The sequence below is a fragment of the Panthera pardus genome, unplaced genomic scaffold (genome assembly GCF_024362965.1).
Source record: "Panthera pardus isolate Hobbes unplaced genomic scaffold, ASM2436296v1 HiC_scaffold_15, whole genome shotgun sequence".
In the NCBI taxonomy this organism is placed as follows: domain Eukaryota; kingdom Metazoa; phylum Chordata; class Mammalia; order Carnivora; family Felidae; genus Panthera; species Panthera pardus.
The window spans coordinates 57168145-57194763 of NW_026526710.1; the positions used below are offsets into that span (position 1 = coordinate 57168145).

The 26619-nt window shown below is 36.2% G+C and overlaps 1 protein-coding gene across 1 annotated transcript in view; it reads left to right on the forward strand.

The window, feature by feature from the left end:
• Nucleotides 1-26619, forward strand: part of PIK3C3 (phosphatidylinositol 3-kinase catalytic subunit type 3) — a 139617-nt gene that overhangs the window by 61520 nt on the left and 51478 nt on the right. Inside the window, exons 11-19 of the mRNA XM_019465316.2 lie at nt 2563-2717; nt 4313-4403; nt 10325-10392; nt 16499-16604; nt 18108-18224; nt 21247-21378; nt 22638-22766; nt 23629-23698; nt 25457-25521. Of these exons, the coding sequence (XP_019320861.2) occupies nt 2563-2717; nt 4313-4403; nt 10325-10392; nt 16499-16604; nt 18108-18224; nt 21247-21378; nt 22638-22766; nt 23629-23698; nt 25457-25521 (933 nt within the window). The remainder of the gene's footprint in view (nt 1-2562; nt 2718-4312; nt 4404-10324; nt 10393-16498; nt 16605-18107; nt 18225-21246; nt 21379-22637; nt 22767-23628; nt 23699-25456; nt 25522-26619) is intronic.

Genomic DNA, 26619 nt, shown 5'->3' on the forward strand with positions numbered 1-26619 from the left:
CATTTTAAGTGGAGAGATCAAAATGAGCAAAGGCAAGGAAAGTGAAAAGTAATAAGAAAATAGCAAGTATTTCACTTTAACTGGAATGTGGGATGTATGTAGCTAGCTGTTCAGGATGTAAGATCGGAACCTGTGTCCTTCTAACTGTAAATGCCTATATGAAGAATTACTCTTAATTCAATAAGAAATGGGAAGTCACTTAGTGATTTTTGATACGGAATTTTGCCTGTGTACCCTGAAGCATTAGAATTAACTTGTTATTGAGAGAAATGGTGATCACTATCTAGATAATATTCCATAGCTCTTGGGAAATTTTACTGAATTGCCTCAGATGGAAACCTGATCTTTTCTTTTGTTTTACTCCAATGCTATGTCCTTCATGCTTAGAGGAATTTTATGTTTTTCAAGATGTGACTATATAATGAGCAAATAGACTTTGTACAAATGAAGGAAAGTATAGTTTGAATATAGAATACCAAACCAACAAATCAGATAGTGATGAGTGACAAAAAGAGGAACGTTTTCTTCTGAATTCCTCCTTTGTGGGGAATTTAATAACCATATAGCCCTTTTGATTTCATGTGGAAAGTCTTCTATAATTGGGAAAACATAACAGGTGATATACTCAGCAGCATTTTCGAAGCATGCTTAGCAGTGAAACACAATTACTTAATTCTCCTGAGAAGGATATTTGTCATTAAATATATTAATCAATTTTTTGTTATGAAATTCACCTTTTTTTCCCTTAGAAAAAGCGTACCTATTGCTATTAGATGTCATAAGTCTCAAAATAATAGTAGAAAATCAGATGTTTATTACTCCAGTTAAAAAATGGTTTTGGGGCACCTGGGTGGCCCAGTCCGTTAAGCTCTTGATTTTCGCATAGGCTGTGATCTTATGCTTTGTGTGATCGAGCCCTGCATGGGGCTCTGTGCTGACAGTCTGCTTGGGATTCTTTTTCTCTCCCTCTTGTTCTGCCCCTGTCCTGCTCGAACTCTGTCTCTCTGTCTCTCTCTCTCTGTCTCTCTCTCTCTCTCAAAATAAATAAATAGACATTAAAAAAAATGATTTTTAGAGAACAAAACACTGTAGAGGTGCTCTGATACAGTCATTTGATTTCTCTGGCCACTGACATTGATATATTTGAATATGAATGAATAGGCCAGTTAAACTTTTATTTAATTTTTTTGTGGCAAAATCATAGTCGTGAAATCCTGTGTATTCTTCCCCTGTCGCTATTTAGATAATGATAAAAATATTGACTATATCAATGTAAGAAAAAAGGTACGAAAAAAAATACAGTAGAGTATAAAGTAAAGGAAAATAGGTTGTTGGGAGTGGACTTTGTCCTCATGGAGTTTGCAGTAAACTGGAGAAGATGAAGAGTAAATAAGCAAATAACTGCAAATTCTATAGCTGTTACAAGTAAGGAAGGAAAGTGTGGATCCTGACTGAAGTTCTGACAGGGGATTTCACTTGGTTTATAGGCCTAAAGAGGAGACTGAGATTGAGGTGGTATTCATCAAGTCTCAGCAATTATCTGATTATGAGTTTTGAGGGGCTAACTAGGTGAGTAGCAACTAGAACTCGAAGATAATGAAACTTTAAAAAAGTGTTTGAGTTGTGTGGATTTCTTCAGTTTATAATTGGTTTTAAAAGTGACACTTTGGGAGTTTTCTTAATAGTCATTGAGAAAGGCTAAGATAAGAACTACATTTATGGAGAGTAAGATAGGCTTCATATCCATGCTAAACATTAAACTGGAAGAGTCTTTTTACATTAAAGGAAAACTCAGAAAAGTAAAAACGATTTTGTTGACACTTTTGAGTCCTAATTATCGTGTTGATTGTCAATATCAGTATTGGAAATTTAACCTTGGGCATTTGTTTTTTTAAGCCATTATTGCTAGTTGGCAGGAAAGTAAGCTTTTCCCGTAACCAAGAGTGTTAAAATTAAAATGTCTGTTTTATAGGATTTTTCCATTTAGGTAGCAACCCAAATTCTCTAAAACCTGAGCTCTCAAGGAAAAAAAAGAAGAAAGGACTTAGGATTAAAAAAAAAAAAAAAAAATCCTAACCAGAAAAGTTTATGAAACAGGAATTCTTTGAGAACTTGAAAATTTGGAGTTTCTTATGAAATCTTAGACATAAAATGCTGTTATCGGATCTATTGCTGAAAAAAGGATCCTTTCTAAATTTTTTAGTTTTACACGAACCATCTTAATCCTTGTTTTTGTTTTCTGCCTTGCTTTTTGGATACCACTTTAAATGCATTTATTGGCCATTTACTCTGTGCCAGGCACTGTTTTGTGACTTTCTTCTATTAACTGATTTAATCCTCACAACTTATCTCTAAGGTATAGATGATTTTGTCCATTTTACAGATGAGGACCCCGTGAGGCAGCAAGAGGTTAAATAACCCAGTAACTTGCCAAAAGTAGCACAGCTGATAAGTGGTAGATGAAACTAAACTGTTAGCTTGATATGTAAGAATAAATGATGTCTATAATCAGTTGCATTTGTTTTTCTAATATTAGCCTATTTTTGTTTGTTTGTTTTCCAGGATTTGTTGATGTACCTATTACAGCTGGTCCAGGCTCTCAAATATGAAAATTTTGATGACATAAAGAATGGATTAGAACCTACCAAGAAGGATAGTCAGGGTTCAGTGTCAGAGAGTGTGTCAAATCCTGGAATCAATTCTGCAGAAATAGATAGGTATGGATATGCAGGGAGGACTTATGTTCAAATCTAATAGTCTCCCCTCTTTTCAAACTTCTCCTTTCCTTTTTCCTTAGATGTACCAAGCCCTAGTTGGTACTAAGTTTAAAGTTGTACCAATAAATGTGACATATGCACTCACAGAACACACATTACTGTATTACAGAGCAGTGTTTTGCAAGCTGTGGAGTCAGAATCCTTGAGTGAAAATCTTGACTCTGCCACTTACTAGCTGTGTAAACTTGTGTAAGGTGCATAATCTCTGCTTGGCCCCAGTTTCTCATCTTAAAAATGGGAATGTAATAATAGTAACTGATTTTTGCAGGTTGTTGGAAGATTAAATGAGTTAATACACATAAAGCACTTAAGATAGTGCTTGGTAAGAGTTAGAAACTGCTCATGCAAAAATAAAACAAATGGTGGGGCATGGTAGTGGACTCAGATATTTTACTGTAAAGTTTATGTTTTACACCTTAATGCTTTGCACCTTTTTAGTAGTCATAATAAAAAAAAAATGCCATAGTACTTGAATTAAAAGCTGTTAACAACAATGACAATTAAGAACTCCACCTCTGTAGCAGACACTGTGAGGGGGCCCACATACATTAAGTCATTTTAATAATCCTCTGAAGTACATATTCATATCTCTAATTTAGAAATGAAGGACTGAACAAGAAGTTAATTGTCCAGAGTCTTATATCCTGCAAATGGTAGAGTTGACTCTAAAGCCCACGTTCTTTCTACTTTGCCATTTTGGTTTCCATAAAATCTTAAAGAATTTGAGACAAATAGGAACCTTTGGGTGAGAAACCTGAGGCTCAGTGATGAAAATTATTTTGTGAAGGTCATGAGATTTGTTAATGACAGATGAGGTCTAGAATTCAGATTTCCTGAATTAGTCCAATGATTACAATTATCCCATGGGCTTAAGTTTGTGTTTTTGAATTTTTCACTATGATTATGATACTGCTGTTTTTATCTTCTCTGTTTCATTTGAAGAAGAACAGAAAAACGGGAAAGATCATTTTTTTTCTTCTATCGTCTGCTTTCTATTTTTTGTTTTTAAAAGAACAGACCCTTGACTTTGTCTTCCACTGTACATTGGAGGTCTTCGGTCTCCAGTCATGCTTATTTACCTTCTTCCTTACTTCTGCCACCTAGAATATTTTCTTAGAAGTCTGTTAAGATTTTACAATGTAATGTAAGCTGTAATTGAGTATTTCCCAATTATGGTCTGCTGCTCACTAACGTCTATATTTTGTAAAAAGATAAAAAAAGAGATGGGCTGCTCTTGTGGGCAGAAATGTTTGGGAAATGGTGGTTTAAATTAAAATGGGCTTTTAAAAAAACTACAGTACTTATCAAAAACCTTTAATATGCCAGCTTGCACAGAAATCTTCCGAGAGGACTGTGGCCCATATTTGTTGACTGTAGGCTTTTTCCAGGCTATAATGTGACTCTAGTGTTGCACACAACATGCTTTAGGAAGTGATGCTTTAACCAGACAGAGCTGAGGTGAACTATGCTAAAAAATGTATATCTTATAGGCAGAGTATTTTACCTATCAGTTATATCTCCTATTACTTTTTCAGCTCCCAAATTATAACCAGCCCTCTTCCTCCAGTGTCTTCCCCTCCTCCTGCATCCAAAACAAAAGACAGTTCAGATGGTGAAAATCTAGAGGTGAGTACAAAGCTTCTCAAGTTTCCTACAGGAGAAATCTTACAAGATTTCAAATGAACATTTTATGTTGGTCTTTAAAACATTGATTTTGATTAATAAACAAAATATTACAACCTTATTAAATAACTTGTTTTATGATGTATGTTTATGACTTTCTTCTCAGCAAAAAGTGCCAGATAGTCTTCAATTCAAGGCATTTTATTGGTGCTTTGGGCATATAAATGGATTAATGAGAAATGTGAAAATAAACTGGGCGTAAATATTTTATTAAGGAAACTCAGAATATTTATTGTTAACATTTATGAATATTACTGTAATTGTTGGTATTTGTGATTACATTGTAGAAATGTATGACTTTGATACTGGGACTTTTATACTAAGTAGCTGTTTTTAGCTCATAGAGAAAAATTAAGTGAAGTTCTTCTAAATAAGTAGACTGATTTTTGAGGTAAAATAGGCCAAATAGGCTAGCACTACTCTGAAAGGTACTTTTGGAAGTACATTTGCAGAAGCTGATGTAGTATGTTGTTGAATTTCTCCCCAAGACTTCTAATTTGAGAAGAACTTTTCACATCTCTGATGTTGAAAACAAGTATGTACATGCTTTGATACTAGAAAGTTCAGCTAATTTTTTTTTAACGTATATGCATATTGCTTTTAGTCAGATTTTAGGAGTTAATGTTGATGAGTGCATTATTCCTATTTTTATTACTGTTAACCAGAGTTTGATATCTGCCTACCTTTTGATATAATAGGAAATATTTAAAAAAGAATTTTACATTATAGGATCATAGAATCCTTAGGGGAGCCCTTTAAGTAAAGAACCATTTAGCTCCAGTTTAATTGTTTTGCCTTTTCAAAGCTAAGGTACTGATAGATTGATTCAATAATTCATCCTTTCACACACTTTTTTAAAAAAAGTTTATTATTTTTAAAATTTTTATTTTTTATATTAAAAATTTTTTAGATTTTAAATGTAAATTAAAAATTTTAATTTTTTTATATTAAAAATTTTTTTAATTTAATTTACTTTTGAGAGAGAGAGAGAGTGTGAGCAGGGGAGGGACAGAGAGAGAGACACACACAGAATCTGAAGCAGGCTGCAGGCTTTGAGCTGTCAGCACAGAGCCTGACGTGGGGCTCAAACTCATGAACCATGAGATCATGACCTGAGCCGAAAGAAGTTGGATGCTTAACCAACTGAGCCACCCAAGTGTCCTTTAAGTTTATTTATTTTGAGAGAGAGAGACAGGGAGAGAAAGAATCCCAAGCAGGGTCTGCACTGTCAATGTGGATCCTGATCGGGTTTCGAACTCATGAGCCCTGAGATCATTACCTGAGCTGAAACTAAAAGTCAGATGTTTAATCGACAGACACCTAGGCACCCCTCACACATATTTTTAAAGCTCTTATTATGTACCAGAAACTATTCAAGGTGTGGGGGATGGTGCAAGAGAGAACAAAAGAGTCAAAATCTTTGTCTTCATGGAGCTTATATTCTGGTGTTTAGGCTGATGATAGTGATACTTGTATATAGTAGAAAAGATAATATCTACTTTTTAAGGAAAAAATAAATCAGAGAAGGATGATTAGGGGGTGTTGGGGTGGGGTTAGACAGTTGTGATTTTGAAAAGCGGTCAGGGAAGGCCTCCCTGAAAAAGTAACATCTTTTGTAATAGGTGATAGAGGTGAGGGAACAACCATGTGGATGGTCTGGGGAAAGGAGCATGTGAGGCAGAGGGAACAGCCAGTATAGAGGCCAGAGCTTAAGTGTGTGAGGAAGAGCAGAGGATGCCTAGCTCCAGAGAGTGAGCAGAAGGGAGCATGGGAGAAGAATGAGTCCAAGAAAGAGCGGGAGATTAGCCATGCAGGGCCTTGTAGGCCATGTTACCAAATGACCTTTACTGAGAAGCTATTAAAATAATCCACATAAGACTTGTTGGTGGCTTAAACTAGGATAGTTTACATTGAAGAGTGTGTGAGGTGATTGGATTCTGAATGTTATATTCAGAATACAGTTGTACACACTGTCACTTGAACTTTAGGCTAAAAATAAAAATAGTTTTTACATATTTCTGATTCCTTCTCTTGTGAAAGAAGGTATATTCCCCAATTTTTGGGTACACCATTGTACATGTCTGTTTGACCTGTTGTTACTTAGTGATTAAGCCATTCTGCCTTTTCTCAGCTGAATAGTTTCTTAAAGGGTTTATGTAATTCAGGCTTTCCCAGAAAGCACTGGGACTTATTTTGAGTACTTTTTCCCTCCCCTTTCCTGTATTGCTCCCAGCAGAGTAATAATGCTGTACATGCAGTCATCCCCTTTAAGGTACTTCTAAATGATTAAGTGTTTAGAGATGTCTAGGTATTATTATCTGACCAAGCTGAAATTCCCTCTCTTGTCACTGCAGATACTAACATTCTTGTCTTCTCTTTGGCACTTGAGGAGTGTCTTGCCTTTTCCCATCATTCCTTTCCCTGTTCTTAGAGTTTTAGGAAACCACTATGCATGTCTGGCCAAATGTTAGAAACAAAATAGAAACTCAGTTAATCTAATTGCTCAAATATGGTCATTTTCCATAAATTCCCTGGATTCTTGAAAAGAAGATATATTCCCCAATTGTTGGGTACACTATTGTACATTTATCACTAGAACAAGCTTGAAGTTTTTCTGTGTTTGATATCTTAAGAATTAGGGTAAAAATACCCCTGTATCATGGTAGAATTGTCAATTTCTCCTTTTTGCCCCCTGTTGATGTTTGCTTTAAATATTTTGAAACCGTTCTATTAGGTGCATTTGAGTAAATTGATTCTTTTATCACTGTTTATTAGTGACCTCCTTTATATTTAATCATATTTTTTGCCTTAAAGTCTGTTTTGTTTGATAGTAATGGAACTTTGTCTTGATCAGTGTTCACTGGTACACTTTTCAGTCCTTTCATTTGAGTTTTTCTCTGGAAAGCATATAGCTAGAGTTCGTTTTTCAATCCTGTTTAACACTATTGTCTTTTAACTGGAGGTTTTACCCCATTTTCATTGTGTTTAGAGCTCTATTTGGATTTATTTCATCATCTTATGTGTTGGTACTTTTCTCTCCTTAAATATTTTTTCCTTGCCTCTATTTGGCTGCATCCCCTTCCTATCCTTTGTCTCTACCCCTAACTTGGAGGTTATATTGTCTTTATCAATTCTCTAACTGTGCTAGATATTTTAACATCCATCTTTTAAATTTGGCATAAGAAGTATTATCCTCCTCCAAAACAGTGTACCTCTTTACTTGTATGTCACTTTTACCCAGTGACTCAGTAGTCCTATCTTATTTAATTCCCTAATTAGATAATATTATTGTTGTAAACAGTAGTAATAAGTATTTAGAGGTATTTATCTGTGTTCTTATTTACTGTTTCTTTTCATATCTTTGACCTTTAATAGGAGATCATTTTTTCCCTAAAACACATTTTTTTCTACTTGTTTTAAAATTTTAAAAATTGCTCACCTAAATTGAGTTTAAAAATTGATAGTACATATATATGTACTAGCAAAAAGTACATTTGTTTCACAAATATTTTTATATTTAATTCTTCCCTGTTTATGCTCTGTAAATCATTTTTTAATGAAAATAGCACACTGTCAAGTGAAATATGTGTTCTCTATTCAAGTATATTTATAAAACTATATAAGACCATGATGTCCTTCTCAGAAAGCCAGAGATAAACTTTAGGCTTAGATTCTACCTGTTACATACATGGATTCAGTATTATGGCTTTCTGATTGAGGCATTTCCTTACTGGACATTTAAATGTTGCCGATTTAAAATCTAGTGCTGAGGTTTTAGCTCTAAAATTAGATAAAATTCTTGCCACTTCTGACAGCATCTGGCATATCTGCTTTGTGATAACAACCTTTTATTACTAGAGCTTACTTTCTGAAATACCCCTACCACATAGACACTTCTAGTCTGTTGATCTCTACCCCTTTTTTTGTTCATCAGCCCCCTTCAATATTTGCTTTCCTCTGAATATAGCTTTTATCCCTTGGCTCAGCATTTTAATCATTTTTTTTATTAGTACCTTCAGTTCCCCTAGTGAAATCTCAGCTCTTGATAAGGCTACTTACCAAATTGCTTTATACCTGAATATTGCTGAAGAAAAGCACATAGCCTAGCATGTTGGCATTACTCTAAATTCATGATCATAGACATCAGGTGGGCACTCAATACTGTCTGCCATCTTGCATTTCTCTCAGTGGATTGGGTTGCTCTCCCTGCTCTGCAGTGACTCCTTCCTACTTTTTCTACTCTGTTCTTCATGCCCTGCCTCACACTTAATGGAAACAAATAGAAGTCACTAGGTAAGAATGGTCTCAATTTCCCATCACCAGGATTTACAGAATCCTTTTCCATCCTTTCCTTCTGTTTTCTTACACAGAAGAAAAATAACTCCCTTCAAAGATACGTTCTCTTCTTTTCCTGGTAGAAATATTCAAATATGTCAGTATCTCTTATCTGAAAAATTCAAAAATGAAACAAAACAAAACAAAACTCTTGACACCATATCCTTTGAAACAGTACCTTTATGATCAAGCTTCTAAAAGGAGTTGTTTGTATAAACTGACTCTTTTTCCTTTCTTTCCATTCTTTAATCCACATCATTCTGGCCTTGGCTTCCCATCTTTATATCAAAACTTACTTTGCTAAAGTGGGAAAGGACTTTAATTTTTGTGGTTATATATACCTCTCAGTTCCTCTTTGCAGTATTCAGCAAAGTAAATGGCTCCCTTCTTGAAGGACACTTCTCATGGTTTAGATGATACTGTACAGCCCATGTTTTCCTCCTCACTTCTCTGGCTGCGCCTTCTCAGTTCCCTTTGTCAGCACTTTCTCTGCTGCCTGACATTTTAATGTTCCTCAAGGTCTCAATTTATACTCTTGCCCCAGGCAGTACTGATAAACTCAAATTTATATGTCTTGCACATTTCTCTCATCTGAGTTTTAGATTCATATATCCTGAAACCTACTTGATCTCCTTTATATATCCGACAGGCATTTCAAAGTTAATATTTCAAAATACAACTCTTTCCCCACACTCCAACCTGTTCCTCAGTTGGAATTTCCATCTGTGACGTAGCAGATCAGCCCATTTGTTAAACCTATACATTTGGAAGTTACTGTCCATTCTTTTCTTTCCTTCCTTCTTCCTTTCCATCAGCAAGTCTTATTAATTATACTTCCCAAATGTTTTAAAAATCTGTTTTTTCCTCTCCATCTTCATTCTCAAGGTTCACTCTTGCAGACTACTGTAATAAGCATCCTAACTGATCTCAGGCCTATACTTCTCAGAGCAGCTGGAGTCATTTTCATAAAATAGAAATCAGATCATCTCATTCTTCTGCCTAAGACCTTTTGTTCGGTATCCATTGCTTTGCAGACAAAATCCATACTCAATAGTATGACCTTAAAGGTCTTGCACAATTGGGCTTTGCCTGCCTTTTCAGCCTCCTTTACTTTCATGTTCACCATATTTAGCTCTACCAGGCCTCTTTAAAATTTCTTTAACAGTCAAGTTTAGGGCCCCTGTACATAGTGTCATTTTGGTCTTGCCTAATATCACATCCCCATCGCTGCCTTTTCTGACCTCCTGTGATCTGAATTATTCCTCTGACTTTCTTTGATGTCTGTCCTCCACGAAGTGTTAAACTCTAGTAGGACAAGTAACTCTGTGAACTGTGATGTCGTTAGCCTCTCATATTCTGCCTGATTGAGAATAAATATTGGATGAAGGGATGGTGGGATAGATGGATGTGTGAAAATCTGATCTGTGACGAGATATGTAGATCAAAACGATAGACAAACATAGACTCTCTTCTTTCCTTCTTGTTATTAGCAGATGGTAATAAATATACATTTCTTTTAATTCTTTCAGCAAGATCTCTGTACCTTCTTGATATCAAGAGCCTGCAAAAACTCAACACTGGCTAATTATTTATACTGGTATGTGAAATAATTTTCTGTTTATTTTCTTATTACTGGTGAGGACTATTTTTTTCCCCATACTATAAACATAAAGGCAGTTTAAAATAAGGTATAAGAAGTCATCAAAAGCCTAAGTGTAGTACTTACATATCTCTGGCTGTGCTTCTTTACAACTGTGCTCGTGGAAATGCTTGTTGGCACCACTGTTTGTCTTCCCTTTACTGATTTGCCACGATCTAAGGTAAAACTGGGTAATGGTTTTGCAGTTTGATGTCTGTTTGCCTTTTATGCTATTTAAGTAAAGTATGATACATCACAGTCCTTCAGGAGTGTGTGTTTTCACATTGTTTAACAAAACATTGGAATCATGCAAACACAGGAAGTTGGAATTTGAAGTTACCTCTCTCATAAATGAAGAAACTGAGGCAGAGAGAGGCATGATGTAACTCAACTGGGTAGAACCTCAGTTAGAATTAGATCATTTACTTAGCACTTTGCCACTTATAGAATACTTTCAGTGACCTTTTCTCACTTGTTCCCATGAAGTTAAATAGGGCAAGTAGAAGTATCTGTATTTTACATGAGAAAGGTTCCCTTTTGAGTTGAAGGAAGAGAAACTAAGGCCATAGAAAGTTTGACTGACTTCCTGAGACACAAGTAATATGAAGCTTGGCTCCCTTTATCTGTCACAGGATATTAAAGTGTAAAGGACAAGTAGCTTAAGCCCCAATGAGTAATATATTGGTTAAATGAAAGAAGGCACAATGTTTAAACACTAGACAAGAGAGACTTATCCAGTTTTATAGAGCAAATGAAGGTCCAAGCCAGCTGGGCCAGCCTTACCTGAAGCCTTCTGTACATTCAGAAATGTTTAAACTTATTGACATACTGGATAGTATTTAACTATGGAAATTATCTCTGATCTAAAATACTCCTTGACTGTGTTTGTTTAAACAGTAGAAATGAATAGATACCCATTTTGAAAACTCATTATTTTTGAAGTATAGTGAGGCATTTTGCTTTCCATGAAGAAATGAAACAAAATACTGTCTTGTTTTAGACTGAGTTTGGAAAACTGTGCTGTAGATCAAATCAAGCCTTAACTTCATTCCCCCATTCTCCAAACATAATGTTGTTTTGGACACTGCCCTTGTAGCCAAGAAATAGGCAACTAAATCAGAGGACTCTTATACAAACATAGCTGTCCATTATGGACATAAACAGTAAATAATTGTTTAGTTTTAACCTTTATGGTTCCCTTTATGATGAAGAAAAACTGCTATCAACAATTGTAACTAAATTTGTCATTCCCCCCCCCCCCCACCCCCAATGCTTTGGAACCTGTAATTTTTTTTCCCTATTGATCTTAGTAATGGAAAGAAAAATAGTTCCTACTTTTGTTTCAGCAGTTTAATATAATATTCATAAAACTACATTTCTTTCACAATAATTTTCAGTATGTCCTTAAAAAACACCCACAGAATGTTTTCTCTAGTTGTTAATCACCATTTTTATTTTGAAAAGTTTACTTGGAAATTCACATATTAACAAATACCTATTTCTCTGTAATGTAATCTCTTGCTTCCTAATGTTCTCCATATTCTAATCTAATTTCTTAAATGTGTGTCTATTCACTGGTGTTATGGAAAATTTCCTCATGAACATCTAAGTAAATATTTAAAAGGAAATAAAAAAAAATGTAGCACTCAGCATGTTGCTGAGTTTTTGAGTAAGTACTTACAAGCTTCTTAGGTATTTTTAAATTGTTTTAATTTTTTTAAGTCATTTACTTAAAAATACCTTTATAGGTATTTTTGTTTTCTCGCACTATCTATAAAGAGTTTTCTCTGGCTCAGAATTTATAGTCTAGAGTAGTCACTATTGTAAGAGCTATGTGTGCATATACTGATTAAATGGTGTTTTAAAATTCTGTATTCAGATTTAATTGGAGACCAAATTTCATTGTAGAATCTCAAGTTAGTTGTGATAGAATCTTTGATCTCTTATTTCAAGTAGGAAAATTTTCAAACCATTTTGAAAACAGCTAAACAATAGGAACCCTGTTAGAGGAACAATTTCCAACAAGGCAGTAGCTTCCATTCAGAAAGAGTGTGCTTTTTTTTCCTCCATAGACGAAAAACAAAGTGCAACTCCAACTCCCAGTCTTATAAGCATTCCATCAAACTTAGATTTGATTTGTGTTTTCCTGCTATATCTCTGATTCATTGAAGCAATAGCATGTGCTGTGTCTGTTCCTTCTCAGAGGAGTAATTGTTTTTCCTGTAGTTACAGTCTGCATATTACATATTCAGAAATACGGGGAGGAAAAAGCTATTGATGGGGGCTTCTGACGTTGGTAGACACTGCTTTTGTGATTATCGGGTGAAAACATGGAAAATAATTTCAGTACTTGGTTTAAAATGATCATTCTCTTCCTTTGAACATGGACAAAATAGTATAAAAATATTAATCAAATGTAACATTTTCAAGGCCTCTCACTCTAAGCGTATTCTTATTATATAAAAATTTTAATTGTGCTATTTTCTTCCGAACATTTTGAATTTCCTTTTTCATTTGTTGCCTTTCCAGTGATTTAAATGGGATTCCTGCTATAGCTGAATCCTTAGGGGCCTATAGTTGTACAGACAATCCTTTTAAAATGAATAGTGTCAACCTTTTAAGCCACAGAGGGGAGTTATAGTCTCCAATCTGTAAAGTGTTAGGCATCAGGATCTATAAATCGTTCCACTTTTTTATTTTTATAGCTATTCCAGTATGTCGAAATTGAAAGTAAACTTTGGATGCTTTGACATGTTTTTCTATGACTGTTAAGACCTTTCAAGGTAATAAAGGTTATTTACCTCACAAAATGAAATTGCCAGGAAGCAGGTAGCCCACTGATGTCATCTTACAATGGGTACCTGGACAGTTTTGTCTGCATTTCTACTTGAAGATGATAGGTTTCAAGGGAATACCTTAGAGTGCTTTGTAGAATCTACTTACTGCTGTGACCAGAAGATTCAGAAATGATTCAAATCTACGTCTTTTAGTCTTGATCTAAATTTGTCCTTCATATATAATTGTCATGATATAAATGACACTGTCATCTGTATTTTAGATGGACTTTTCTTTTTGTAGAAGAACTTTGGCATGGAAGAGTTTTGACCTTTATCATGAGCACCAATGTAGACCCTCAGTCAAAGGAAATAGCTGTGACCATTGTGTGTTTACTTGGTGGTCAGGGAGACCTGAACAAAGCAATGGCTATATGTTCTGGTTATCTGTATTGTTCATTTGGAAGTGAATTTCTGTGTAAACACACAGAAAAAGACAATTAATATACTAAGGTGATGGAGACAGTCAAGGACTTTAAAGGATGGAAAGTTTTGGATAGGTTTTGAATAGGACTGTGTTGGCAGTTTTATAGTTTAGAATCACTGTCTATTTAACACTCCTAGGTAGTGTCCTGAAATGACCAAACATTTTGGAATACTGTGAGTAGGAAATAGGAGTTTATCTTAACTGTTCTAGCTTATTCATCTACAACAGAGCTGTCCAATGAAACTTTCTGCAGTGATGGAAATTATCTATAATGCTGCACATAAGGCTACTGAACACCTGAAATGTAGAATGTGTGATTGAAACACTACATTTTTAATTTTGTTTGATTTTAATTAATTTTATTAGTATAAATACTATTTAGTCATATGTATCCTGTGGCTCTAGAAAGCTTCCTTGATTCAAGATTAAAGAACGCCTTCTTGAATTTTTGGCTTAGAACTTCTGTTGGGAACATGATATCGTGGCTGTAAGGTCATGGTTCAGTCCTTCATTCCACTTTACAGAAAATTCTAGGTTGTGAAACTCTACGACTTTAGAACAGCTGCTATTATCATGGTAAACCATTGCACTGGTTGGCTAATAGAGGAGGTAGACAGGCTTTTACTTTTATCAGTCCTTTAAATTTTTCTGTGTGTAGGACTATTAGGGGTGTATCCGGGGCTGCTGAAAAATTTTAAGATATGGCATATGGCATCAGTTTCTTTGTAATCTATGAAGGGAACTAAGAGTTAAACACATGAAACAGTGATGAGCTAGGTAACATCAGCACAAGTTGTCTGAGAGGCAAGGCCTATTCTAGGAAATCAGAGAAGAGTGAACTCGTCAGGGTCTGTGAAGACTTCCTAGAAGAGATCAAGTGTCTCCTGTACTTGAAGGGTGAGTAGAATATGGAAAGGTGGAGATTGGAAGGTCTTTCTGGAAATTCCTACAACATGAGCAAGAGCACCAAGTGGGTGCGTACTAGGAGTGGTTAGGGGACTGACCTGACTGCAGTTTGTGTGCATACATTGAGGATAGTGGACGTTTGAACCAGATGCTTGGGGCCACAGAAACTGTTTTAAAATAGTCAAGGGGCACCTGGGTGGCTCAGTCGGTTAAGTGTCTGACTTGGGCTCAGGTTAGGATCTCATGGTTCGTGAGTTCGAACCGCACGTCGGGCTCTGTGCTGACAGCTCAGAGAATCTGAAGCCTGCTTCAGATTCTCTCTCTGCCCTTTCCCTGCTCATGCTCTGTCTCTCTCTTTTTGTCAAAAATAAATAAATATTAAAATTTAAAACGGTAGTCAAGAGGGAACCATTGATGTTTTTGTTAATACAGGTGGAACATTATGAAGGTAGTTTAAAGAAGAAAAATTTAGGGGACTTCTGGGTGGCTCAGTCAGTTGAGTACCCAACTCTTGATTTTGGCTCAGGTCATGATCTCATGGTTGTGAGATCAAGTACCCTGTCCGCTCCACACGGAGGATGGAGCCTGCTTAAGATTCTCTTTCAGGGTACCTGGTTGGCTCAGTTGGTTAAGCGTCTGACTTTGGCTCAGGTCATGATCTCACTGTTCATGGGTTCAAGCCCGCATTGGGCTCTGTACTGACAACTCAGAGCTTGGAGCCTGCTTCAGGTTCTGTGTCTTCTTTTCTCTCTGCCCTTCCCCTGCTCGTGCTCTCTCTTTCTCAAAAATAAATAAATATTAAAAAATTGATCCACTGAAATCAATTTAAAGCCTCACAGTCTAGCATTTGTTATTTAAAGAAAAATGAAATAGAACAGAGTAGCAAATATTAACATATTGTTTATAGAGTATTTTTGAAACTTTTTTCCCGTTTTTTGGGCATCTGTGTGTACCCACATGGCTGTGTGTCCTGAGTTGTGATATAAAATGTGTTTGTTAGTATGGCTTGTTCCCATGAGAGGAGTTAGAAAACATTGGTGTCTGAGATCTAATTCAGATCAGTGGTTATATGACTTGGCAATTAGATAAGCAGTTCGGGTGTAAAAATACATTAAAAATTTCTTTAACCCTCCAAAACCATAATTTTGTGATACACAAATTTATATATGATTATATATGGATTTTTGAGAAATGGGGAGATTGGATGGGAAAAAAAACAATTTAAAATTATTTTGCAAAAGTATGTTAATGAGAAGTTAGCTTCAGAGTAGTTTTCAAAATAAGAGAGCCATATGTAATACCAAAAGTATTACACAGATTATGAAAATATTGTTTGAGTTACTTGGTAGACATGGGAGCTTAGATGATTTCTGAGGATGGTAATACTGTATGTACCTTATAAAGTATTAGGAGAAAATGTTGGCATCAAAAGAACATCTAGGATATTACACAAATTAAGGCATTATTGTTATTAATTTACTTTTTTATAAATGGTTGTATATGTGCCCTACTTTTCCACTTTCATTGTTTTTAAAATTTTTAAAGTTTATTTTGAGAGAGAGAGAGAGAGAGAGAGAGAGAGAGACTGCATGTGTGTGAGGGAGGGGCAGAGAGAGAAGAAGAGAGAGAGAATCCTAACCAGGCTCCACACTATCAGCATGGAGCCCAATTCGGGACTTGAACTCCCAAACTGTGAGAGCCAAAATCAAGAGTCAGATGCTTAACTGTCTGAGCAACCCAGGTGCCCCTAATTTTCCACTTTTAAAGAGTGATGGAAGAATATGTTTCATTTCTTCCGCTTATTTTTTGCAAATGTGAATTAATCAAGTTTTGTGGAAAAGAATATGTATTTACAAAATGAATCTGAGTGTCATTTCACCTCTTATGAATTTTTAAGGTATGTGATAGTGGAATGTGAAGATCAGGACACTCAGCAGAGAGATCCAAAGACCCATGAGATGTACTTAAATGTAATGAGACGATTCAGCCAAGCATTGTTGAAGGTAACCATTTAATGTAGGGGTTGCCAAAAACACCGTACATGGGCCAGATCTGGTCTGTTGCCTGTTTTGGTATGTCCCATGAGCTAAGGGTGGTTTTGATGTTTTTAAATGGTAGAAAAAAACAAAAAGAATAATATCTTGTGACATTTGAAAATTATGTAAGATTCAAATTTTGGTGTTCATATGTAAAATTTTATTGGAACGTGATCATGTTCATTTGTTCTCATATTGTTTATGGCCACTTTTGCACTGCAATAACAGTTGTATAGTTGAAATGGAAACTGTATGGCCAACAAGACCTAAAGTGTTTCTTCCTTGATCTTTTACAGAAAGTTCGTTGACTTCTGATTTAATGAAATAAAACTATACATGTAACAAATTCCAGAACTTTGCTTTTTTATTTCCCTTTGTCTTTTCTATTTTGTTTATCAAGATAGGTACATTTTTAGAAATCTGACAATGGTCATATTGCAGGTACTTACTACATAACATATTTTTGCTTCCTTAACGGTTGTTAAAATCTATGTAGAGCCATTTTCTCCTCTTAGGTGTTGTGATTCTTAAAGCACTGTGGCACAGTGCAGCCAGCAGAGGGTGCATGGGCAGTGAGAACTGCCACATCATTGATCTGTGATTTGCTACAGAAATGTATTACTTCACAGCATCTTTTATCTGCAGTTTCATGTTTCATGTTCTTAAAATTTTAAAGCACATCTTATTGAGCTCTTTGAGCCTAAACATTTCTATAGTTCTCAGAACTTCTCTGCATTTAGCTTATTGGCAGATAAGTGCTTGGTTGTCTCTTCTTACGTCAGTCTGTCACAGCTTTTGTCATCTTGTGAAGAAATTTCATTTTCTCTGAGCTTAAATTTCCTCACTTTCAAAATGAGGATGATAACATTTGCTCTTATACTGATAAGCCACCCTTATCAGTTTATTGAGAAGATTAAATGAGAAAATGTATTTTATAATATTTTATGAACTGGGTATTCACTACATAAGACTTTATGGCATTTAATTTTTATAACTTACATTTTATGAAGCAAGGATGCATTATGTTGCTATTTGAGTGCTTTCCTTTTTTTTTTTTTCCCCAGTAGAGTTTTCGTTCCTTGAAGGTGATATTGTTTCTGCCATATGCCCAGTGCATTTCTAAAGACATCATAGGCTTTCAGATACTTACTGAGTCAATGAGCAAATGCATTTTGGGTGAATGAATTCTGTCTTATCACATGGTTGTATTTGAAAAAAAGTGCTGTTTTTGATAGATTAGTATTCGCTGAAGACTCAGATAATTTTCAACTTTGGAAGAGTTGGCAGTGTTTAAATAAGCTAGCAGTTTTCTCATTATCTCTGAATCAAGATAATTAATCTTTTTCAATTTCACTTTGTATTGAAGTTTGTAGCTATTAGAAGAATAAATAAAGATCACCCATGCTATTAAAGAAACCCTGATCATTATGCTACACAGAACTAATTTTCCTTTCCTTTGAATCCCTTCAGGGTGATAAGTCTGTCAGAGTTATGCGTTCTTTACTGGCTGCTCAGCAAACGTTTGTAGATCGTTTGGTGCATCTAATGAAGGCAGTGCAGCGTGAAAGCGGAAATCGTAAGAAAAAGGTAAACCTATGGGCTTTGCTTTTTATTTTTGACTAATGATGTCTTGGTATCATAAAATACTGAGTCCTGGTACTATCTTTTTGGGTTGATCTATTTTATGAAATTCTTATGCAATTATAATAATAGGAGGATTTATAAGTATTGATTATATACAGGATCCTGTTTTATGAATTTATATCTGTATAGGTATAGATAGATAGATTTAATCCTCATAACAACTCTGTAAGTTAGATGATGCTATTATCTCAATTATAAGAACAAATAGGGGTAGAGGGGTTAAGTAATTTGTCTACCATGCTCAGCTAGTAAATATTATAGTTGGGGTTTGTTCCTAGGCATTCTAAGTCCATATATATATTTTATTTATTTATTTTGAGAGAGAGGGTGCAAGTGGGGGAGGGGCAGAAAGAGAGGGGGACAGAGGATCAAAAGCGGGCTCTGTGCTGACAGCAGAAGGCCTGATGTGGGGGCTCAAACTCCCGAACCATGAGATCATGACCTGAGCTGAAGTTGGACGCTTAACTGACTGAGCCACCCAAGTGCCCCTCTGTGTCCATATTTTTAATCTACAGTGCTTTATTGGGTCTCATTTTAGCATCTTAGCATCTTTGAATATAATCTGTTTGATGTGGAAAGGACCTGTACAGATCATTGATACTGGAAGCACTCTGAGAAAATGAAAGTCCAGAGTGACTTGCCCAAGGTTGCAGAATTAGTTGTTCATGACCTCACTGGCTTTGCATCTGTTCTCATGGCTAGAACAGGGATCTTTCCATCAAGTAAGGCTTCTACTTGATGACAATAGATGAGTATTTGTTCTTCATATGTTGTTTTTCCTCATCACTAGCCCAAATGATGTGAAGGATTCACTTTGAATCTTCTCTTTACATAATCCCATCACAGGCAGATCTTTCTTAGTGATGTTTGTAAAAGAACACAACACACTTTACTGTTGTTCTTCAGACTTGTGAGGGGAAGGTGGAGAGAGGAAAAGGTGAAAAATTGAGTCAGGAGTTCAAAGGCAGGGGATCAGCTGTAAAGAGAAATGCTAACAGATAAGTGTGTAAGGAATAATATTCACAAGGTTAAGAAGGAGAAAATAGGCGGAAGAGAAACACATTTTTATTGAGATGACCTTTTTTTTGTTGTTGCTGAGAAAAATAAGAAACCAAAGTTAAATAACTAAATCCCTACTGCTGTTCCTTCTGGAGCCGCTCTCCCCAGAGGTGCCTGTGTGAGGGAGCAATGTGATCCCACATACCCCCTGCAGGAATGTCTGTTCCTGTGGCTGTCAGTGTGGGGCATAGATTTCAACCAGCTTGTTTTTGTGTGGTGTGCTCTTCTTTTTGGCACACACACGAGTCTCTGGCTACACTTCAATTTTAGCTATCCTGGAGGATAACTGACTTCTTACCTATTTGAGGCATCACTTAAAGCTTCCTGAAATAACTTTTGTTTTTACCACACAGCCTAATATTTAAAAAAAGTTTTTTTAATGTTTATTCATTTTTGAGAGAGAGACACAGAGTACGAGTCGGGGAGGGGCAGAGAGAGAGGGAAACACAGAATCTGAAGCAGGCTCCAGGCTCTGAGCTGTCAGTACTGAGCCCGTTGCGGGGCTTGAACTCAAGAGCTGTGAGATCATGAACTGAGCCAATGTTGGATGGATGTTTAACCAACAGCCATTCAGGCGCCCCCAACATTTAAAGCTTTCATTTTGGATGTTGTTAAGTATTCTCTTTTCACTTTATCATTCTTTAGGTGATAATATTCATGTATTTGTTGTATAAAAATGTATTTGGCATGCCTACAGCATGGATCTAGGGATATAGCAGCAAACATAAAGATCTCTATTCTTAGAGAGTTTTGGAGGAGAAAGTAAATAGAATAAATAAGTGAAATATGTAGCGTGCTAGATACTGTTGTATGCTATAGAGGAAAATAAAGCAGCAAAGGAAGTAGGAAGTGCTGGGTTTGAGGAGTAAGGCAGTGAGTGTTTCACTTCTCAATAGAGTGGTCAGGAAGACCCCACTAAGAAGGTGACATTTGGACAAAGACCTGAAGCAGGTGAGGGAGCGAGCCATATGAATATTTAGAGAAGACCATTGCAGCCAGAGGGACACCAAGTACAAAAGCCCTGAGGTGAGAGTGTATGCGTGTGTGTGTGCACACGCGTACGTGCGCACAAGAGATAGATGTATGTGTGAAATAGGAAGAAGCCCGGTGTATTTGGAACAAAGGGAGAATGGGGGAGAGCAGTAGGGGATGAGGACGGAGGACAGAGATAATAGGGACACAGATGGAATATATCCTCGTAAGTCATCACAAGGACTTATGACTTAAACACTGAGTGTAGAATCTGTTGGGAGTTTTGAACAGAAGAGTGACGTGACCTGACTTTGGTTTTAGCAGCAGTACTCTAGTTGTTTGTTTGTTTTATGTTTATTTATTTTTGAGAGGGATTAGAGTATGAGGAGCATACTCTAATGGGAGGGGCAGAGAGAGAGAGGGAGACACAGATCTGAAGCAGGCTCCAGGCTCTGAGCTGTCAGCACAGAGCCCGATGTGGGGCTTGAACCCACAAACAGTGAGATCATGACCTGAGCTGAAGTCGGATGCTTAACCAACTGAGCCACCCAGGTGCCCCTAGTTGTTTATTTATGTTAAAGTTTATTTATTTTGAGAGAGAGAGAGAGAGCAAGCGCGTGCATGTGTGTGTGATTGGGGTGGGGCAGAGAGAAAGGGAGAGAGAGAGAGAATCCCAAGCAGGCTCTGTGCTATCAGCGCAGAGCCCAACCCGGGGCTTGATCTTGTAAACTGTGAGAAGTTGAGCCGAAGTCAAGTGTTGGACACTGAACCGACTGAGCCACCCGGGCGCCCCTCCTTTATGATGCATTGCACATAATTTTATGGTGCTTTGCAAACACTTTAAAGTTAGTAGAATTAGTTTTTATGTCTTTACCCTGTATATTATAAACTACCTTTACATTTTAACTCCGTTCTTTCTGATTTGTTCTCTTAGAACGAGAGACTACAGGCATTGCTTGGAGACAATGAAAAGATGAATTTGTCAGATGTGGAACTTATCCCATTGCCTTTAGAACCCCAGGTGAAAATTAGAGGAATAATCCCAGAAACAGCTACACTATTTAAGGTAATTGTGATGGATATCTCATGTATATCATTGGAACCTAATTCTGTAAAGCAAAAACACTCCCTTCAACAATGATTACGTTGCAGACAATATCTATAATTTTGTTTGATTTAGTACATGCTAGATAAAAAATTGTCTTTTGTTTATTCAATGTGTCTTGATTTAAAGATCTTGTATTACCAGTAGGCATTTTTATGTGAAATGTGTAAAATACACTTTTTTTTTTAAACTGTGGGCTTTTTAATCTTTAATTTTTGAACTTGTTATTAATTAGAACCACACCTACTTTTTCCATGTAAGCTTTAAAAAAAATAATTGCACAACTGATATTACTCATTCAGTTCATAAATCCATGTAGTAACAGTCTCAGTTAACCTTTTTAACATTTCTTGATCTGATATCTGTTCTTGTGACTTAAATTTTTTCTTGTATTTTCAACTAGTAATTCTCATTAGTCCTTTATAGCATGTCACGCTTCTTTTGGCTGGCCATGACTTGGATAGTTAGAAAGAGCTGGTAGCAGCCACTTTTTCCACTTAGTCCCAAGGAGTGAGCAGCATTAGCTGTGAAGCATCATTATCTGTTGGGCATCATAAAGAATGGTCTCAGGGATACCTGGTGGTTAAGTTTTGTGATTCTAGGGGTACAAGGCATAAGTTGCACTCAGATATTACTTTGTATCCAGAAGAGAAAGGGCTCATAGGACAATGACTTATGAATATAAAAAGGGGTGTGATTATAGTAAGAAGTAGTTTGGAATTTTTTCAAGGGTGTGTTTAAAGGCAGATATGGCTGCACATCTCATTCAACTGAAAGGCTGAGTTTTATAAAGCAGCACTGAACCTTATTGCATGGTATGGACTCTGATAGTTTCTATTCTTTTAAGAATTATTCTGACTTGAACTCTCAAACAAGATCAGCTTCTAATAACACAGAGGAAGTGTTACCTTCATTTTACACGTGAGGAAACAGGGTAAAGAATATGTGCAAGATCCAACATCTAGTACCTGGTGGAGCCTGGATTCCTATCTGTGACTGACTCCAGAGCTTTTGCTCTATATGCTGTGTAATCTTCTGAGTATTAGCTAGTTCGTAGTTTTCTTCAAGGATTCCTATTGTGTCTTGTTGTCAGCCCATTTTGTTTCTTTAGGTTCTGCTTACCTATTTGTTTACCTTATGTGTCAGCATTTCCTATGTGCATGGTAGATCTTTGTGCATTAATTTACATCCATATTTGAAAACAATATTTTTATTTTCAGAGTGCTCTTATGCCTGCACAGTTATTTTTTAAGACAGAAGATGGGGGAAAATACCCAGTTATATTTAAGCATGGGGATGATTTACGCCAAGATCAACTTATTCTTCAAATCATTTCACTCATGGACAAGGTAACTATAACTTTATATTGGCAGGGACCATTTTTTAATTTTGGTTTAGTATATATGCAGTGAATGGACACTGAATTTTTTTTAACATTCAGGTGCAATCATAGGAAGCTCAGCAATCTCCAGTTGACCTTAAACAACTTTAGTTGTTTTTATGCACTGCAGAGTGACTCTTGGGTTGAGTATAAAATGAAATTGCAACTGTTCCTTCTTTTTTTAAATTCTTTTTAACGTTTATTTATTTTTGAGACAGAGAGAGACAGAGCATGAACAGGGGAGGGTCAGAGAGAAGGAGACACAGAATCTGAAACAGGCTCCAGGCTCTGAGCTGTCAGCACAGAGCCCGATGTGGGGCTTGAACTCACAAACCGTGAGATCATGACCTGAGCCAAAGTTGGTTGTGCAACTGACTGAGCCACGCAGGTGCCCCTGCAATTGTTTGTTTTTATTAAAACTCTTTTCTCAGTTAAGTTCTCTTGATGTCGAGTTTAGTAACTCCCTTCCTCTTAGTCAACTAGATCTTTTTCTTCTTTAAATTGCATCTCTGCCTCTGGCTTTTAAAGGAACGGATTTGTCCTCATTTCCTTTTTTTCTGAGTTCTAAAATACTTTGTGACTAGAAAGAGCTGCATAAATGAGTTGGAAGACCCCCAGTGTTGATTGAAAACTATTGACAGTGATTTAGAATAAGTTTAAAAAAATTGACATTCCATCAAGTAAGTGCTTAATAAATTTATTTTTGACGATCAAAGTACAATTAATTTAGTAATCTCTTATAATAAGCTATTATAATACTTACCTGCAAGACTGCTTCAGAACAATCTTTATACTTGTTTGCTTAATGTATTTTATCATTTGATCAAAAGCTGCTACGGAAAGAAAATCTGGATTTGAAGTTGACACCCTACAAGGTATTAGCCACTAGTACAAAACATGGTAAGTTTATTTTACACCATCGTTGTTTATTTGAGTGTCTAACAAGTATACTTTTCCTCTTTTAATTGAAAGTTAAGAATGCTAGAGATTGAATTCATTTGTAGCACTGAAGGCTGACTGGGCCTCTTTTTTCTCCCTGGCTCCCTCTTGAAATCAGCATATTTGTAAGACAAATTAATACCTTTACACTGTATTTCTTTGCATTCAAAACTGGTTGTAATTTACAGTAGTTTTTTTCATACTAATCTGTGTCCAGAATCATCATTTGAGAGTTACTGTGACCCAGAGTGACTGTATTGTGCTCTTAAAAAAAGCCACTCAGCAATGATGCTGCCTCTGAACTAGTTTTTGTTTTGTTTTGTTTTTTTTTTTTAATATAGAATGATAGCATCTAAGTCTTTCTGAGATTGAATAACCTCTGGAAATTTGATAGACAGTTCCCTAGGAATGCTTGCCTACAGCCTATTGTCAATTCCATAGTCTTGATACTCTCAGAGCTTCTCACCCTTCGATACCTGGGAAAAACAAAAGTATCCATTTTAGGTTTCTTGGCCTTCTGCTGGCCACCCTCAAATCTTTTTGCTGGTGGTTTAATTCCTCTTCTCGCTTTCTCTTGGAATGATCTTGTTTAAAGTGCACATATGATCTTTGACTATCCTGCATAAAATGATTTACTCACTTCCATTCGCTCTTTGGACAAAGACAAAAGCCTTAGCTTGTTTTACAAGTTCCAGCATCCTGTGACACACTCCTGTACCTGTCTCTCAAGCCTCTCTTTTTCCAGTCTCCCCCTTGCTTCCCAGGCATTAGCCACATGGGCCACCTTCCATTTTCTTGAATGCACCATGCTCTTTTCAGCCTTAAGGCCTTCATTTATGTTACGATCATTATCTTTAGCATCCTTTCCTCACAGCTTTACCTATTAACTTTCACTGTCCTTCAAAGCATGGCTCAAATGTCAGTTGCCCTCTGATCTCTATGGTAATTTAGGTCTCCCTACACTATTCTCTTTCACAGTACCTTTTTATTCATAATATTTATCCCAGTAAAAATTGCAGGCTTCTTCAGTGTATAAAGGCAGGGTCAAAGCTCTGTTTTTTTATTGGCAAACTTATTATTGCATGGGAGAAAATCAGTAAATATCTTTTAAGTGAACTGATACACACTATTCCCTGTTTGTGATACAGGAATGAATGAGACATTTCTTATTTAAAGGAGTATACGGTAGTTTCCTTCATTCAACTTTGATTTTTCATAATGTCCTCTTCCTTTTTGGTAGTTTAAGGGATTTATACTTCTGTCATTTCCAGGAAATGGCAGAACATGGAGTATTAGATAAAAAAGGCAATGAACATAATTCAGTTTTAGGCTTAGTTGATTGATATTACATAATTTCAGAGTTCTTAAAGTGATTTTAAATTTGGAATATTTTTAATTGGCATATGTTATAAAAGTACAGAAAGAAATTTTTGTGCATATTTAAGAAGCTTAGCTATTACCTTTTTTCTGTGTATACAGTAATAGAAATTGCCCTGGAGAAACATACAGATTAAATCAGTTTAATTGAAAGAAGAGTTTACTTCTAGTTCCTATGACTCAAATCCCAGTCTAAACTTAATATATTGTTTACAGACTCTTTAAGTCATTTGAGTATGCAGTGTATGCATTTGAAAATGAAGGTTATTCTTAGTAGAACCCTTATTATTTTTATTGCTTAACCAGTGTTGCGCTTAATGCAGTGCATGTATTTCTGTGTAGGCTTCATGCAGTTTATCCAGTCGGTTCCTGTTGCTGAAGTTCTTGATACAGAAGGAAGCATTCAGGTACAGAACCAATTTTAAATGAGTTATGCAATTCATGAATATAATATCGTTTTAAAAAGTTCAATCTTCATAAAAAGTGTGTAGAGTTAAAAGTGCATGTTTCATTTTATCACTGTTCTTTCCTTGAGTTGTTTTCCTTTTCTCAGAAGTGAATAATACTAAAAGTTGCAAATTCTTCCATGTTAGTATGTACAGATGCTTAGTTCCTTAAACGGTGCCTAGCACATAATAGAGGAGTGGGAATAAATTTTATTTTATTTTTTTTTAATTTTTTAACATTTATTTATCCTTGAGACAGAGAGAAACAGAGCATGAACGGGGGAGGGGCAGAGAGAGAGGGAGACACAGAATCGGAAGCAGGCTCCAGGCTCTGAGCCATCAGTCCAGAGCCCGACGCGGGGCTTGAACTCACGGACCGTGAGATCGTGACCTGAGCCGAAGTCGGAGACTCAACCGACTGAGCCACCCAGGCGCCCCAGAGGAGTGGGAATAAATTTTAAAAGTTTGTTAGTTTATAGTTATCTTATATTCCAAATTATGGAAATTCTTCAGTGTGTTTAGCTACAAATTAACATTTGGCTATTTCCAACTTTATGGTTCTTCAGAACAGTACTACATGCTCTTGCTCACACATATTTTGCTCATTTGTTTTTAAGACCCCTCTTTTCCCCTTCAACCTTGTTGCTGTCCTTTAATATAGGAATAGGTGAGCAGTTCCTAGGATTATGCCATGTGTGTCTTTGAAAATTTTTACACTTTATAGACATGGATCATTTCTTATCACATCTTAATGGTTAATTTGTGTTATTTATTTTTTTTTTTTTATTTTTTTTTTTTCAACGTTTTTTATTTATTTTTGGGACAGAGAGAGACATAGCATGAACGGGGAAGGGGCAGAGAGAGAGGGAGACACAGAATCGGAAACAGGCTCCAGGCTCTGAGCCATCAGCCCAGAGCCTGACGCGGGGCTCGAACTCACGGACCACGAGATCATGACCTGGCTGAAGTCGGACGCTTAACCGACTGCGCCACCCAGGCGCCCCTAATTTGTGTTATTTAAAAAAATTTTTAGTGTTTTATTTATTTTTGAAAGAGAGA